Source organism: Neodiprion lecontei, chromosome 3, assembly GCF_021901455.1.
Source record: "Neodiprion lecontei isolate iyNeoLeco1 chromosome 3, iyNeoLeco1.1, whole genome shotgun sequence".
Classification (NCBI taxonomy): domain Eukaryota; kingdom Metazoa; phylum Arthropoda; class Insecta; order Hymenoptera; family Diprionidae; genus Neodiprion; species Neodiprion lecontei.
This window is the reverse complement of record NC_060262.1, coordinates 38085618-38101872: the sequence shown is the minus strand read 5'-3', so window position 1 is coordinate 38101872 and position 16255 is coordinate 38085618. Positions and strand designations below refer to the sequence as shown.

At 45.8% G+C, this 16255-nt stretch overlaps 1 protein-coding gene across 6 annotated transcripts in view; it reads left to right on the top strand.

The window, feature by feature from the left end:
• The window catches only part of LOC107223557 (serine/arginine repetitive matrix protein 2), a 72620-nt gene that overhangs the window by 29855 nt on the left and 26510 nt on the right, over window positions 1–16255 (top strand). For 5 of the 6 annotated variants that reach the window (XM_046733799.1, XM_046733801.1, XM_046733800.1 and 2 more), the window contains exons 3-7: window positions 1046–1262; window positions 1381–3713; window positions 3870–4282; window positions 4426–4523; window positions 15790–16050. In XM_046733799.1, coding sequence (XP_046589755.1) covers window positions 1046–1262; window positions 1381–3713; window positions 3870–4282; window positions 4426–4523; window positions 15790–16050 — 3322 coding nt within the window. The remainder of the gene's footprint in view (window positions 1–1045; window positions 1263–1380; window positions 3714–3869; window positions 4283–4425; window positions 4524–15789; window positions 16051–16255) is intronic. The other variant, XM_046733796.1, reaches the window with a different exon arrangement.

The window sequence follows — 16255 nt, the reverse complement described above, 5'->3', positions numbered from 1 at the left end:
CTAATTCGCAAGACAACATTCCGCAAGCTCGTTCAACCTCTCGTATTTCATATTTCAATCTGTCTCGCAGTGTGCAAGCGGTTGATTTAAACCCTGACACGTGATTGCGATTCGAAATATGCAGAACGCGGTATAAAGATCCAAGTGCACTACGGTCGTAAATATAAACCCCCTTGAAAGAACTATTTCTGCGTATATATGTTTTTTCGCGAGCAGTATAACGGCTAATTCGATGCAATTCTCGCGCGTCATACACGCCCCATAATACCGACTCACTTTGACACTAGAACTGGGTATAATTTCCACGATTGCAGCTGACGGGGTTTCAAACCCACCCCTGATATGTTGGATTGATCAGAGTGACTTATTCGACGTTTCTTTTCTGATACCACAAAGTCTACACCTGCTATACTTAGTACCTGCTGCAGATTCCGGCGCATTGTCTTCGAGATGAAGAAATGACGGTACGGCACGTGACGTGGCGAACGTCTCGTGCTTTTGGCTAAGATTAGATTAACGGAGTGTCGCGTAAGAGGAGGAGGAGGAGGAGGAGGAGGTGGAGGATGATGCCAAGAGTCGGGCACTTGTGATTCACGGATGGTGCACATCCTCGAGGGGAGCTTTAGGCCCGCGGATACAGCGGTCCGTATTATTTGGAGATGGGCCAAGGGCAACGAACGCACTCACTATCTTTCGGAGGTTCCTACGTACCGCGAACCGAGATACAGAACGCTGATTGAATCATGCACTACAACGGCTTACGTCGCTCGCAAATACTCCACCGAAGAAAGTCCGGGTGGGCGTAAAGGCGAAGCTTTGTCGGATGCATCAGCTGGGAAGGATTTTTTGGTGACGCGTTCGTGGATATGATTCGTATAAGAGACGGATAAACTTGGGGTTAATTCCAGACCAGATGACATTTATACAATATTTCAACAATAAAGCTGACGACTATAGACCATGGAGTCTATGTGTATAGAGTATCAACCGTGTCGGCTTTCTCTCACATTCGACTAAATATCTCCGCATGATGTTTTTATTGCAGAACGCGGGGGAGAGCAGGATACCGATGCCGGGTTCCGTCCGGCCCTCGTTTCTTCCGAAGCCCAGGGTAGTCGCCCAGCACAAGGTTGCAGGATTCGAAATTCCTGTAACACCACAGAATGCCGGACAGCGGGGATCGGTGAAATCACTTATGGAGAGCCTCTACCTCGCAGACAAGGGTCGCGTCACTTCGACGCCATTTGTTCAGCCGAATACAGGTACGGTAGACGAGTTCTTGGCGTTCGTGTTTTTTTGGAAAATATCGAGGTGTGGTTACGTTCGAACCTTTACGCAACGCACCAGTCGGACTGAATTTGCTTGACGATTCCGTTTTAGGTACCAAAGCCTTTGACGACACCTTCGGGCTTTCACCTATGGACAATGTCGACTGCGAGGAGGCTGGAAAGTGTAAAACTCCGTCGCCGACGACGAAAACGAAAATCCCACCCGGCAATCGTCTGGTCCTGCCTACGATGTTTACGAAGCCGTCGATCCCCTCGACGAACGAAGCTACCGTCTCGCCGGGAACAAAATCGACGAACCTGAACGTGACCGGAACCGTTGCGAAGCCAAAAACAACGCCGCAGGAAGTCGAATCCTCAAAGTCACCGGAGCAGAAGGCTCAGTCAGTTACAGACGCGGGTCTTTTGAAGAAGAATGGAGCCTCGCCGACGGGGAACGAGGGGAGAAAATCCCTGCCAAAGATTAACGAAGCCTCCTCTGTACCGTCCAACGCAGATGCCGAAGACAAATGGATGCCAAAGTCTTCTACGGGCGTAAGGAACATTACCCACCTGATTAACAAGGTCGAGAATGCTCTTTTGCGTCAGGCGGTGTACAAGGTGAACGACGTGACGGTAAATTTGAGCAAACCGTTGCCGAAACCAACCGGGGCTATATTTACGCTCAACGAATCGTTCATAAACGTGAAACCGACGGTGAACGGCAACTCCGCCATTTCGGAGCAAACGACTTTGCCCAATTTCTACGCCGACAAATCACCCGTCGTCGAGGCACCGTTCACGAAACGACTCACGTATAATTGCGGGAAAATTGACCAGCCCAACGAAGAAGGGGCCGACTCGAAGAACCTGACCTTCGACAAACCCGGCGTGATCGCAGGCCTTAGTCCCGACGCCGCGAAACAGAACGGTGGAATTCTGTCCCGCGAGGACATGAACGACACCTTCTTGATCGGGAATAAGGCTGGTCACGGCCAGGCCGAGTTTACCAAGGAACAGAAGGCCCCGAATGGCACGTTTTTGATCGACGTCACCGAGAACATCGACGCTTTCTCACGGACCATATCGATACCCGGCGGAGAAATTAACGGGCGAAATATACCGGGAACGACTTTATTCCCTACGACACTTGACGACAAAGTGAAAAACGACAACGAACTAAACGACACGTACTTCATCGAGCCGGGAATCCCTGCTCGCGCCAGTATCGTAAGCGGAAGCTTGATGAGGAAGGAATCGGCCGAGTTTCCGAGCATTTTTTACGACTCATTGCGCCTGAATCAGATCAAGTACGTCAACGACACCTGCCTAGTCGATTACACCGTGTCCAGCGACACGACGAATCGGTCGAAACTCGAGGAGTCCGCTAAACCGGCTGACGATTCGGCGAGAAACTTCGACTTTTACAACTCGAAGATCACCCTGATCGATGAGATCGGCGACAGCTGCCTCGCCGACCGGACTCTGCAGGTCACCGACACCTTCAGCGAGCCTTTGAATCCCGAACCCATCGCCTCCAAGCCGAAGAAATCCACTCCGGATCCGACTTCCGGTCCGTACAGTCTTCTGGACCTGAACGTTCCCGAAGAGGAGGACGAATTGACGCCACCGGCGGCACCGCCACCCTCGAAAGCGACGCCGGCTCCTCACTACCTGATGCTGAACAAGCAGAACTCCTTCGAGCACGACGAGAGCTTGGGCATACTGACGCCGGATCAAATGGCGGAGTTCAGCATGGCCTTGGAGTGTTCGAGGACTCCGTCTTGCGAGAACTTGACCGGCTCCGGGGGATCCAGGATCGCGATGACGAGGGCGTCCGCATCCAGACCATCGGATCTCCCCACCTCCGTCGACGGTGAACCCACCGAAGGGTCAAGCGAGCGGACACCGTCTCCCGAAGACCTTCCGCTCGATCCGAAGCCCGCTGAACCAACGCGGACCGTTCCGGTCAGCTTCATCACCTCCGTGACCAGCATCACTAGTCTGGAGGCCGGCTATCAGGGCGACGGAGAAAACTCCAGGCCAGCCAGCCGCGGGGCCGATCCGGCGCCTGTCGCACCGCCGCCGAATCTTCCAGCCCCCCGAACCGATCCTATGACCGATTCGGACTTCTTCACGGAGAGCGACGCCGACGCCCACGAGGAGATCGTTCGCGGTGATCGCAGGGCTCAGGTCATCGATGGTACGCTCTTCTGCGCCCCCGGTGGGAGACGCTGCCCCAGCTTCACAGGCGAGGAAATGGACTCCAGTGGCATTTATTCCGATCTCGATCGCAGGCAGGACGATCAACAACACGAGGAACCCCACAGCGAAGGTCAGACCCCCGACACCGCTGACACAGAGTCGCAAAAGAGCCAGCCGTCCCCTCATTTGATCGACAATCAGCAGCAACAGCTGCAACAGCCGATCGTCACGGATAACCTACAGGTGAGGAACGAATACATGTTGTTGGATCAGTTGCCGATTGTCCGGTTAAATCGCGGATTCTTTCGATTTTACTTATTTCAGACAATGGTAGACAGTTTCTTCCAGAATCTGAAAGATCGGCACCACCGTCTGACACTATTTTAATTTTCTTTTCAGGTACCAGCGAGCAATTTGAACTCATCGGTGGACTCGAACACGTCGGTTGGAACCTTGGACGTGACTGTGATCGAGGTTCAAAGTCCGACTCCGCCGGCAAAGGCGTTGAACAAGTCGGACCCGGTGCCGTTGAAGAAGTACAAGATGCCCAAGCGGAACGTCGTCTCGAAAATCAAGGCTATGATCGAGTCCGGACCGAAAGACGAGTCCGAAAAGGAAGCACGACGCCCACAAAGGACGCCGAGGAAGGGTGGACGGTGGGACGCTGTTATGAGCAAGATAGAAGCCGGGAAGAATGAGCAAAGGTCACGACCGCCGAGGAAGGAGGTCAAGTCAAGGGTGTTGCAAAGTCTGGGTCCGCCACCCTCGACGACGAATCGACGATCGCCCGGAGACTCCACGAAGAGCAAGAGGTTCGTATTGATTCCTAGTTACGGGGGGAATGGGATTCCGGATCTCATGGGGACGGGGAATGACGTTAAATACTAGAGTACCATGAGCTTTACGAAGCGCTTGATGGTCAATGACGCTTCCTTTTTTCTGTCTTTGCATCCAGCAGGAGAACCAGAGGACGTCAGGATGTGACATCGCCTACTCAGGAGACCGCGCAAAGCTCGGTGCACAGTTCGATGAGTGACATCAGCAGTGCTCCCAGTGAGTCATAAATATTTACTACTAAAACTAGAACAATTGATTGTGTTATAAACGAATACAGATTAAAACGTACGATGAAGATTCGGAAAACTTTACAACACGCATTTTAATTTTATCGTAAGTAACGGGATTACTCTGTTCTAATTTATCGTACAAATCGTTTATTTCGTTGGTTCCTTTGCGACGACGGATATTTGTTTATAAAACTAACACACGTGTCGATTGAGTTTACTTGATTAGTGACCGGAAATACTATCGATTCTTGCACGGAAACGAGGTCGGTTTACACGCGTCGTTGTTCATGCTTTCGAGGATGGATTTCCAATCGTGGATCAAATCGGTGCGCAGTTGAGTCAGTAAATTTTTCCGAATTCTAAAGTATCGCGCTTTGCTGTGCAAATAGCTTCAATGTTTATTTATCTGTTATTTTTATTTGTATAAGAGCTTAAAGATCACCATTGCGGATCATGTACGAATATATTTCGTTTCTTTTTCTATTGAAATTAGTTACCACACGTTACACATGTATTACACATCACGCACCTTTTATAAATTTCACAATTTTTCGAGAATATAAATCATACGTATCGTAATAATCGTTGTCTCAATAATTATTCTATCTCGAAACTTGAATTTAACGATAAGATGAAGTTGCCTTATCCAGAAATTATTATTCAATGGTTTTCTCGTCCCTTGTCAGCTTGTCAAGGTAGAGTGAATAAAAAATATAATCACTCGCCTCAAAGATCACTCGGCTCGTTAATCATCGTTAAAATTCGTTGCGGTTTAGACTTCTTTCTAAAGCTTGTCTTCTACAATGTCGGTGGAAAGTCGTCGCTTCGCGGCTGAACCGACGGTTAAAGGCATTCTTTCGATTTTTGACCCCTTAAATTCGCTTTTATTTTTCATCGACGACGTCCCCAGACTTTCGTCTTCCCGCCGAGTGTTAGATTCCGGCACAATTCTTCGGTCCGGATAGCTCGTCTATATTTGTTACTGTTAATGCTTTTTGCTTCGCCGTTTCGCAAATAAACTCAACCAGCTGAGCAATCCAGGTCTCAAGTTGGAAGCCCAAGTCAAAGCTCAGCTTTTATTCTCGGCTGAAATTTCTTCAGCTTACAATTAAATATATTCTGAAATTCTTTCCTTCAAACACATCATCGAGATCAATTTGTTTCAAGTAAAATATTTCCCGTCTTCAACTTTATGAACCAAATTTTCCGAATTGGTAAAACTTTAAGCCACTTTATTTTTCATAAGGGAAATAAAAGAAGTCGGTTTCATTTCTTAATCCTCCCAGGTTTTCTCAAATTTATGGAAACTAAATCATTGCACCACTTCGATATATCATTTCGACGACGGAATAAATGTTTACTCGGTTACATCTAAACTTATTAATCATCCTACGTATTTTTAAGCATCGTAATTTTTTTTTTTGTCCTTTTTCTCGTCCCAAAGATTTCTGAGACGAGACGCGTATATAAATAGCGAAGCGTTCAATACCTGCACGCGTTTACAAGTGTATAAAGTATCGTGCATTCATGGTTCGGAAATACTCGATACTGTCTATGTGTGTGTATGGCGACTGTGTTGCGGACGCATTCCGTTCTCGAATTATCCCTCGAACGCAATTTTGCTCTATTTGTTGGCCTAATTAGCCGTATTCAATCCCAACAATTATTCAGCTATAGTCATTGCTAACGATATTAGTTACATTAGTTACACCACAACGCGAATGTGATCGCAGAATTGGATTGATAAGCGAAAAAAATTAAACAAAAAACATAATGTACCAAAGGAAAAAACTTGTACGAGATTAAATCTCGCAAGACGTATAAGCTCGATTAAAATCGCTGATAATAATTTCGTATCGATCAACGTGATCTATTTTTTATTTTTCTTTTCTCTCTTCCTTCACTTCGACTTTTTTCTCGATGAATTATTCAGCAAGCGCGAGCAAACAAAGCAGCAGCCTTGATTTCAGATCGGCGGTCTTTCAGCAAAGGCTTAATAGACGGTGACATTAATTCTAATTACGTGAATTCAAAAGGCGGAGGTCGAGCGAATGATTCTGGAAGTCACGGTCGGTCAATCGTTATTTATTTTACGCAGCGTAAAATCAAATTCATTACGTAAATCGCGAAAATGATCTATCACCGCGATTTTTTTATGTTCGTTTTTTTTTTTTAGTGAAAAGAATATATATTGAAAAAAACTGTAGCGAGACAGGTTAATGGGACGTACAGTCTGAATCAAAAGTTACGAGAAGAAAATAAACATTATAAAAATCTCCAGCAATGTTATTTACATCGATGGTAGTAAAAACGAATGAAACAATATTACTACAAAACTCAAATTTAAGTATACTAAAATAAATGTAAGGGAAATTAAGAAAAAAAAAAATTGCGATTTTTAAAAAGTTTCAATTTAATGTTAATGTTTTATTTGAAATTTTTTTTTTGTATTTCATTTAATTAAAGGAAAAACGCCCTGAGGTGATCTGCACCCTTAGGTGGCCGGTAGGGGTTAAGCATTAGAGAAGAAGAGAAAGATGGAGGAAAAATCCATCCGCGGTTACATGCATGTGCATTATATTATTCATCGAGTAGCCGAAGCCTGCAGAAGTCAGGCTATACAAGCGCCCTTCCTGCGGCCATTATTAGCACGCTTTTTTGCTAGATTTTTGCGACGATGGAAACCAGCTGCTGCTAGCAGGTTATAAAAGGGCGTAGCGCTCGCTCCCCGGTTGTTTAGACTTCGTATCGACCGTAATAGTTAGCTCGGGCGAGAAGAAGCTGAGGTGGGAAAATTTGCTCACGGTTTAAACGACAATAAACTATCTATAGACATGTCCCGTAGCATCCTGCGTCATAGATTGCAGAGGCTTTATGCACGTATATATATATATGTATAATATACCATGGTATAATGTATTTGTACGAATATGATCATACGACTCTGCATAATTTCATGTTATATTTAGAACGAGGCTGTAACTTTTTTCTTCCTTTTCTACTTCCGATAGACTGCAAACTCGTTTCAAACCCAGATTTCAAGCTCTTACTACACTGAGAAATATTTTGGATTTAAACGCCGATGAGTTTAAAATGTTTGAAGTATTTTCCGAGTTACAATTGTTACAATTGTGATTTTTTTCTTCACTTTGTACAGTCGATGTTTCATTGAATCGAGGCTTTCAATTCAATGATTTTATACAGAAAAGTACTTCGTTGAAAGATTTCTTCAAGATTAGTTAAATGGAAGTTGACATGGTAACACAAAGTTAATTGAATTCATTTCTTGATTCAAAGTCCTGTGACAAGTGATAAAAGTTCTATCAAGACACGAAGAGATTTAAAGTCAAAAAATGCAAAACCTCGTCTACGTTATGAAATTTTTAAAAATTCATGCATAGAATTTTGAACAATATTCAGTGCTTTATTGCTACACTTGTGAGCAATTTTATACTTGTACCCATTTGCTCCAATATGCACTAAAACAGGGCTCATTGTCATGCAGCTTCGTATTCTTAGCATTGAGCACTCACCGTCTTATTATTAGACAGTAAGTGCTTTGAACTTGGGACGAAATTTAATAAAGGAATGAATCAGAGTACATTCGTAATCTGGTAAACGGGTCTCTTACAATGCCCGTTTCAGAAATGCATTCTTCAAGCAATTTATCGCAATTAGTTTGCTGAAAATATACTTTCCATTTGAATTCAAGACTTGAGACAAAAAAAAAAAAAAAACAAAGAAAGAAACTGTCACCGTTACACGGGTATTAATTATACAGTTGCCCGTCATTGTCGTGTCTATGGATTTCATAGTCAAGAATTGTCGGATACAATAACTTTCCGAATTTCGTTGTGCATGTATCGAGAATAGGTAAAAAGTACACTTCCATTCCATCGTTCATCGTCAGTTCAACTGTATTCACACTGAGAGAAATTTTTAGTGCCGGTTACCGCTCAGTCCTTAACTATTTTCATTTTTTACCACAATCGAAAAACATGCTTCTAGGTACAAAATGAAAATTAGTTTTGTAGCTGTTAATAGAAAGTCTAGTATCCGTTACTATTCTTTCTCATTACGATCACTTTTACTATATTTTCTTGCAACTGTTGCGAAAATTTATGCTTGTGTAAGAATAAATTGACGTCAAAGCCCTGTTTAACTAAAAAAGTAGAGTAAACCTCACAAACTGATTTTTCGTTGCAATAACCAAAAAAGGATCGACGATAGCGCAAAATTGTTACGCGTACCTCGTTTTTCGTAATACCAACAATATTCAAACAGTTTTTTTAACGATACCTTTTTACTGAATTTGTCTAGTTACTGTAACAAATGAAATTTTTCTCAGTGCAGTGACGAATTTGACGAGCGTAGTTTTCGCGATTAGACGGGGGTGCAAACGGCGATCTTGCGATGCTGGATAAAAATATGGCGCCGGCGAAACGTTGGACCGTGAAATCGTTACGACACAGTCCACGGGTTCCCGGTGCAGCACATCCGTTCGTTTTAAAATTCAAATCGAGATTGGTATAACTCCGTCGTCCTCGAGGCGATTCGGTGACGCCCCGGATAAAATGGTCACCGTGAAACCGAGGCGGAGATGAATTAATAAGAATTAATTTACCACGTCAGCGCCGCCGTTGCTGCTGCTGCTGCTGCTGATGCTGATGCTTGTCGCTACGTGAGGAGATTAAAGAACACTCGAACTCGTGCGACTGTGTTTGCGACTTCCAGACAGCTCAAAGATCGCGCAGACCGCAAGGTCTTCCAGACTTTGTCATCAAGGCTGTGTCGAGCTATGTTTCACAAGCTTTAAGCCGCGACCTCGTAGCGTTTGTCACTGATCTTTGGAATCGCGTTGCTACTGTTGCTGGATCTCGTCGAGGTGTCGGTGCAGAAAAACTCACTCTCTTCCTTTACATGCAATTTAACCGTTACTCGGTCTTGTAGTGGCGCTTCACTCTGTAGTTATACACGTTCCAAGAATGCAGCGAGCTGCAAATAACGTGCCGATTTAATGCTGGCGAGCTTCTCAGCGTTGAACGTTTCGCAACGAGGCAGGATTGAATAAGGAAGGTTGATAGATTGCGGTGCAAAAAATCGGTACAATAAATTTTCCATGTTGCGTTTGGAAATTTTCTCTTCATCAGATTCGAGTCCAACGGCTTCGTTCACCTCTGACGATACATATCGAATCGAATAACCTGATCAGCCATTCCTCTGCGATGAATTATCGAAGGGTCTGAAAACGATTCCACTGTACATCGACCGCATATTCGACAGAACGTCTTGGCCAGACTTTTTGAGGTCACGGGACAAAGAGCAGCGCAGGTCGCTTTGAAGCATTCGAAAGAGAGATGCATGTGCCAAGAGTGCACCGGCAATAAGTGCCTGCAATCGAAGGTCAAGGTCCATTGGGTCATCCTCGTCTCTGCCAGGTATTTTTCCTCGGCAACAAAGCCGGAGCCGTTCAATACATGCGCGGTTGTTATCCAGGTCTCTGGGAATTTTTCTCCTTCCTTAGCAATCCTCTCCGGGCTTTGAGTGCGCGGTGTGGAGGATCGTTACACGCGTCTATTCGATGGGTTATGTCCGTCCGAAGAAAAGCGAATAGAGACATTGAACGGAGAATTATTCCAAACGCGTTTCTCTCGGAGTTTATATCGGACTGTAACATCGATCGCTGTGGAGTTGCGTCACGTTCTTGAATTACCGCTGGTTCCCAACGATGGAACAAACACATCGACTCTGACTAGTTCACACCAAATCTGTGCGATTGAAATCATACACTGTTATGGACACTGCAATTTCCTGCTCGCTAATGTAGCAATTAGCGGACGTAAAAAAAGACCACGATCCACATGTTTGAAGAACTGTAGTCTTGATATGTCGAGCGTGATCTTTTCACCATTAACCTTGTTTTCTACCTTAATGGATGAACAAATGTCGCACAAAATGTACAATATCGTCACTTCGTTGTTTCGATAGATAATTGAATGCCTCTTAATATTTGACACGATTTTCTTCAGCCAGATAAAGTTGCAGAAATAGCAAGCTTTCGATATTTCATCTCCATACTCGTATAAATTATTGTAAATAAATTCAAAATAAACCCTGAAGAGCATCGCTGCTTACATAATTGGCATCTCTGTCCCTCGGGGAAACGAATATCGACAAACAATGTGCATATGCCAGTCCTTTAGACGAATGCACAGTCACCCATAATTAGTCAGTCTAAAAACGAGGGGCCCTGGTCACGTGTGTCCTTTTCATTTGATCAGGGGGTTCAAAACGGCAACTGTAAGAGTGTTGATATAACTGGAAACCCGGTAATAGACCCGGAATTTTGTAATCGATCGTGAAAACAAGGGAGAAAGAAAGGTCAAAAACTTTGAATAAACGATGTTACGTTTTTCTCGTACTCAATGATCACTGTCAAAAATGTACAGGTATTAAAATTGTTCGGTGTGAACTACTGCATTAGTATAATTTATGCGATCAGTGCAAAAATTTCGTGTTAAATTGACACCAAAATCGTACTTTACAGCAGTCCGTAAAGTAAGTGTACCAGTTATCGACCCTGTCCGAATTATTGACCTTTTTTGCTTGCATCTGTTTAATCCTTGGTTCCAAAAGAAGCAGAAAATAAATTTGCAGCGTCTAACCCTCAAGCAACTGGTTTTAGTCTGACCGAGAAATTCACAAGTTATACCGTTGATTTGTAATTTTGTAGAACAATATGGCGAATAATTGATAAAATCACCTTACCAAAATTCCACCCCACAGGGTGTGTCCGCGTCGCAGTGCGCCCGGCGTAACGTTCGAGGAAGAGAATGCTCGGTTGGGGTGGGTCGTGAAGCAAGGGTGAGTCACGGGTAAGGGTGTCGGTATCGATCCTACGTCAGTGGAGCCGGCGTGGCATTAAACGGGGTTCGGTATCCCCCGGGTTCCGACGCCAGTGTCGGGGGCGCTCTCTCGTGGCGGCCGGCGTCGGCGTCGGCGTGTCCGGAGAACCAAGAGGACGTCGGGAGAGCGAACTTGCGACAGTCCCCGACGAAGCTCGGCACGGCGTGGATGCCGGCGACGCGAGTATGCGCAACGAGAGTGCCGCGTTTGACCGTCGACGGGTCGTCGGGACGTCGCCGGCGCGGACGTCCTCCTCCTTCTCCTCTTACTCCTCCTCTTTTTACTCCAGTTCCTCATCTCGTCCCGATCTCGAGGCCCACTGACGTACGATCTTTTCCCGCACTTTGTTCGCCGTCTTTTCTCCGACGACGCGGGTCAACGCCACGCCGGTTTATTTCCGGCACCGCCGTTCCTCCCTCCCTCCCTCCTGCCTCCTTCCTCCTTCCTCCTTCTCCTCCTACTCCTTCTCGGGAACAGGTGCACCGGGTGACCACGTGGGCCCCCCAAGGCCATCGACCATCGGTACTGCTCGCTCAGTCCATCGTCGGCCTTACGTAACCGAACAACGCGATCGGGCTTCAAGGAGTCGAGGATAAGGGCACGGGGTGCGATTCCCGGCCCAAGGTCACGGCCAGGATCCCTTGCCGCTCGGGCCATCCCTCGGGGATAAGGACGTTTTCATCCGACGTTGAGCGTTGGCTACTCCTTGGCTAATCGCGAATTAATTAATATAATAATTGAGTGCCTTCGATGACGGATTGTATGAAAGACGATGTAGAGGTTACCTGAACGAGTACAATTTCTCAGTGCGATTTCGTCCAGTATCGAAAACCGGGAGCACGTTTCGCAGTCACGGATCATGTGCGCGGCGTGTATGATACGAAAGTCCAGAGTGCAGGATGTGACCTAGGCACCCGTAAAAACAGGTTTAGACCTCGGTTCCCCCTTGCCGAAGGATTATTTTTTCGTAGCTAAGAGTACGTCTGTGTATACGTACATATATAGTGTGTCAAAGCTCCCGAAGTTGAATATTAAAAGCCGTCTCCAGTCCTTCGGAGAAACGACCCGAGACCTTATTTCTGTGATAAGCGTATGCAAAGAGAATGACGTCAGACACGGTTAACCGGATGAGCGTTTCTCGTCAGTCCTGAAGGAGCAGGGAACTAGAACACACCGTGGTAGAAGAAGGACTCGACCTGACCATGGACTTCGGGTGACCCTTGATCGTAATCGAGAGATTATCCTGACTGAAAATGGGGCAGCAAGGATCGAAGGACAAGTCTTCGGGCATCCCAAGGGCCGACTTTGTCAGAGACTCGGCAAAGATGCGACTCGGAACTTTCAAGAGAGGTACATCTTGCTTAGGCGCATTCAGCACCACCCGCAGGATCGATGATCACGTACCTGCGTGTGACGGGCTTTGTAATAACGCTCTCCTTCCTCAGCTCTCCCGACCAAGGTTTCCGGTCACGTGACCACAGAATCGTACTTCCATCGCTTTCCTAGACGGTCCGAGTTTCTTGCTTACCAGTTGTACGCGATGCCTAGTTTCTGCGCTTTTTGCGCAACGACGATGACGCCGCAGACCCGGTTTCAGCCGCTTCGCTTCGTTTTGACGACCGTGTTTAACCCTCTTCTTCTATTTTACTTGGCGCGTTCCTTATTTTCCGTACCGTGTTTATAACGTACAGCGAACGAACGACTTTACGCGTTTCTGCATCATAAACTCTTCGGCAGAGAGTGGGGGGGAGGGTCATTCTCGCAAATACTTTCCCGCAATGCGCTCTACGTTCAGGTCCAAGGAAGTTTCGTCGCAAAGTTGCAGGCAAGAAAACCAGTTTTCGCGACGCCTAGCCGAGCATAAACTTATACCTGACCCATTTCGGAAAAAGGTTTCAGCCCGTTTCAACCCGTGAGTTACCGGCATCGGCGTGTATATTTAAGCGTACGGAATAAGTACACACAACGCTGCAGCTGTTCATCCTCTAACGCTTTGCTCAGCTGGCTTCCAGGCGAACGTTGCCGGTGATCTAGATTCGGAAGTGCCTTGCTCCGCGAACGTTTTGCCTCTTTCGATCATTTCCTCAAAACTTGAACATCAGTGTCGGGTCGTTATGGAAATACTGCTGAAACCGACTGAGTGGATTCTTAACGGTCTCTCCTTTGGTCGCAAGCTTTGCAAGATTCTTCCTCTAGGTACTTCCAATTTATGCCGAGTCTTGAAGTCTCCATGAAAACTTACGAGGATTACATTGGCTTTGGGTTTGGCTTCGAGTCTTCGTGGAGTCCGTCTTACCATTGATCATCCAAAAAATTATCGATGATCCTGGTGTAGCATCTCGCCAATGGCGAACGTGTACGAGTAGATGACCGATAGATTACCGGTGAACGGATTTCTGGAGCCGAGGTTTGGCTAATGGGTTAGAACCTGTATGGCTCGGGAGTAGAGTAATCGGTGAACGTGAATCTAAAAATACCGTCTAGTGTCAGTTCTACACCGACGGTGCATCATCTGTGCGTCATTTCATGACCCATATTCCTCCTCACCGATTTAGACCGTTCTTCTCTTCAAGAAGCGATGCGTGTGGCAAAATCAGGGCCCCGGTTTTCTCCTCTTTTTCCACTGCTCGATGCGTGCTCCACTTTTTCGACAAACTTCATCACCTCGAGCTGCACGATTCCCTCGAAATTTATTGTACAGAGAGGACAAGTGCAACAGCCGTCTTGACTTTCGACCAATGATTAAAAAAGTCGGGGACAGACTTGGTTACGTGTTGATTATCTTATGAAAAATTTTACAATGCGTCAAATTAGCACGAGAAAAAATCCAGGCGGACTTGCGAGTCGATCGTTGATTGGTCACATTAAACAATGGTTATGGCCTCCGGCTTTTTATAAAATGAGGCCGTGTATCAGAAACTGATAAAATTTTGATAAAGCATATAATATATTTCACGATAATCGATTCATAGGCGCGGGTATACGGGCTGATTTACGATTCTAGGAGATAATTGTTCGACCCGTGAATGCCTTTGTGCCTGCAGTCCGCACGTGCGTTGCTCGGCTCCTTTCGAATCCTTTTTTCCTTCGGTACGTTCTGTTCAGGTTCTCAGACCAAGAGAGAAGGGGACTGAAAAGGGGCGGTGGGTCGACAACAGGTTGAATACCACTCGCCGGAAATGTGGGTCGCGTTCTGATACGCAATTTGAGCCTTAAGGCCTTTGTACTCGCGAAACGGGGAACGTTCGCTCCCTTCTTCAACTTACATACTTTCGATTCCAGCACTGGACTGTCTCGAACAAAAGGAGAGACCGAAAGATGCTTGAGTCAAGGATTTGGACATTTTTCTGCATTCTTGAATTGGCATTTGTCTCGATGTTCAAAAGTTATTTTCATAAGTTTGAGGTAATATTCCTGAGAATATTCGCACCAAGAAGCGTAAGATTCCAAAATGTAAACACACTTACAGACATTCTTACAAGTTGTGCTCGAAGAGGAAGAACACTTTATATATTCACACATACTATCACAGCACAAGAAAACAAATTTGAACTTACTGGTGATGAGAGGAATTAACGACATCAGAGTCAGGGCGGCTAGGTGGTCTAGTGGAGTAAGGCTCCGGTAAAGCATCGCTAGATACCAGGTTCGATTCCTGGCTCCGTCGTTAATTTTTCGAATTTACCAGTAGTTCAAAAATTATATACGTTTCACAATATTCCTGAACTTGACTCGTCTTCACGCCACCTCGTTCTATCAGAACGTGATACACATGCCTCTGATTAAATAACAACGTTGTGAAAAACCTGATCCCAGAATTCGATAGTTCAGAAACTGTAGAGTGAGAACCCCGTTTGTGGTTAATCGAGGAATCCGAAACTAATGGTGTCAAGTTGTGAGCAAATGGTGTCGTAATGGGACGACGTAGAGTCGGACTGGTACCTGAATGTGGTCCACGTTCAGATCATAACTCGATTGTCACGGATTAGGTTTTGCGAAATTGGTTGAAATGTATTCCAAGAACGAGTCCAACGAATTTACATGTTTCCCTGAAGGTGGTTTTTAACGGTTTCGAAGAACCACGAACGTACGTACGCGAGTCTTGTTACCTCAGTGGTAACAAGATATTCCAGTGACCGAAGACAGCACTGCAGGCCATACGGATATACACGTACAATAAAGAGATGAGGCGAGCTGATAAGAGGTCAAAAATATACTCGCTGCGGGAGAAAAGGCCCCAGCCGACAAAGTCATACCCATAGACCTACTGATTAGGATTTACGAGTTAAACACGCCGCGCGTCGTTTGTATCCGTGCACATTTACATTAATGACTTTGTTCCGTAGGGTCGGCGAAGAAAAGATTGGGCAGTCCCGGGGGCAGCGAGGGATCGGCACAGTCAACGCCACGGATTTCGTCTCCTCGACAACACCAGCCGCCACCCTCCTCATTGACGATTGTTAACAACGCGGTTTCATCCGGGAACGTTAACAACAATATCAACGCCGCCGTCGCCGCCGCCGCAGCGGCAAACGTTGCCAACAACAACAATAACAATGCTAATAATAATCAGCAAACCTCGGCTCGGCCGATACCATCACATTCCCGTAAGCTATACACTCTCGGTATGCCGCCTGTTATACCTGACCGACATTCCTGACGTATTTCACAACTCCCATTCCACCTTGTCCAAAATCCTGGTTGGTAATTTTGAAAGAATTTTCCCTGGGTGAAGATGAAAATGTGGAAAGATTAAAAATTTCGAATTTTCAAAGAGAGGAATACGGTGTTCATAAAATTAGAAGTATTACA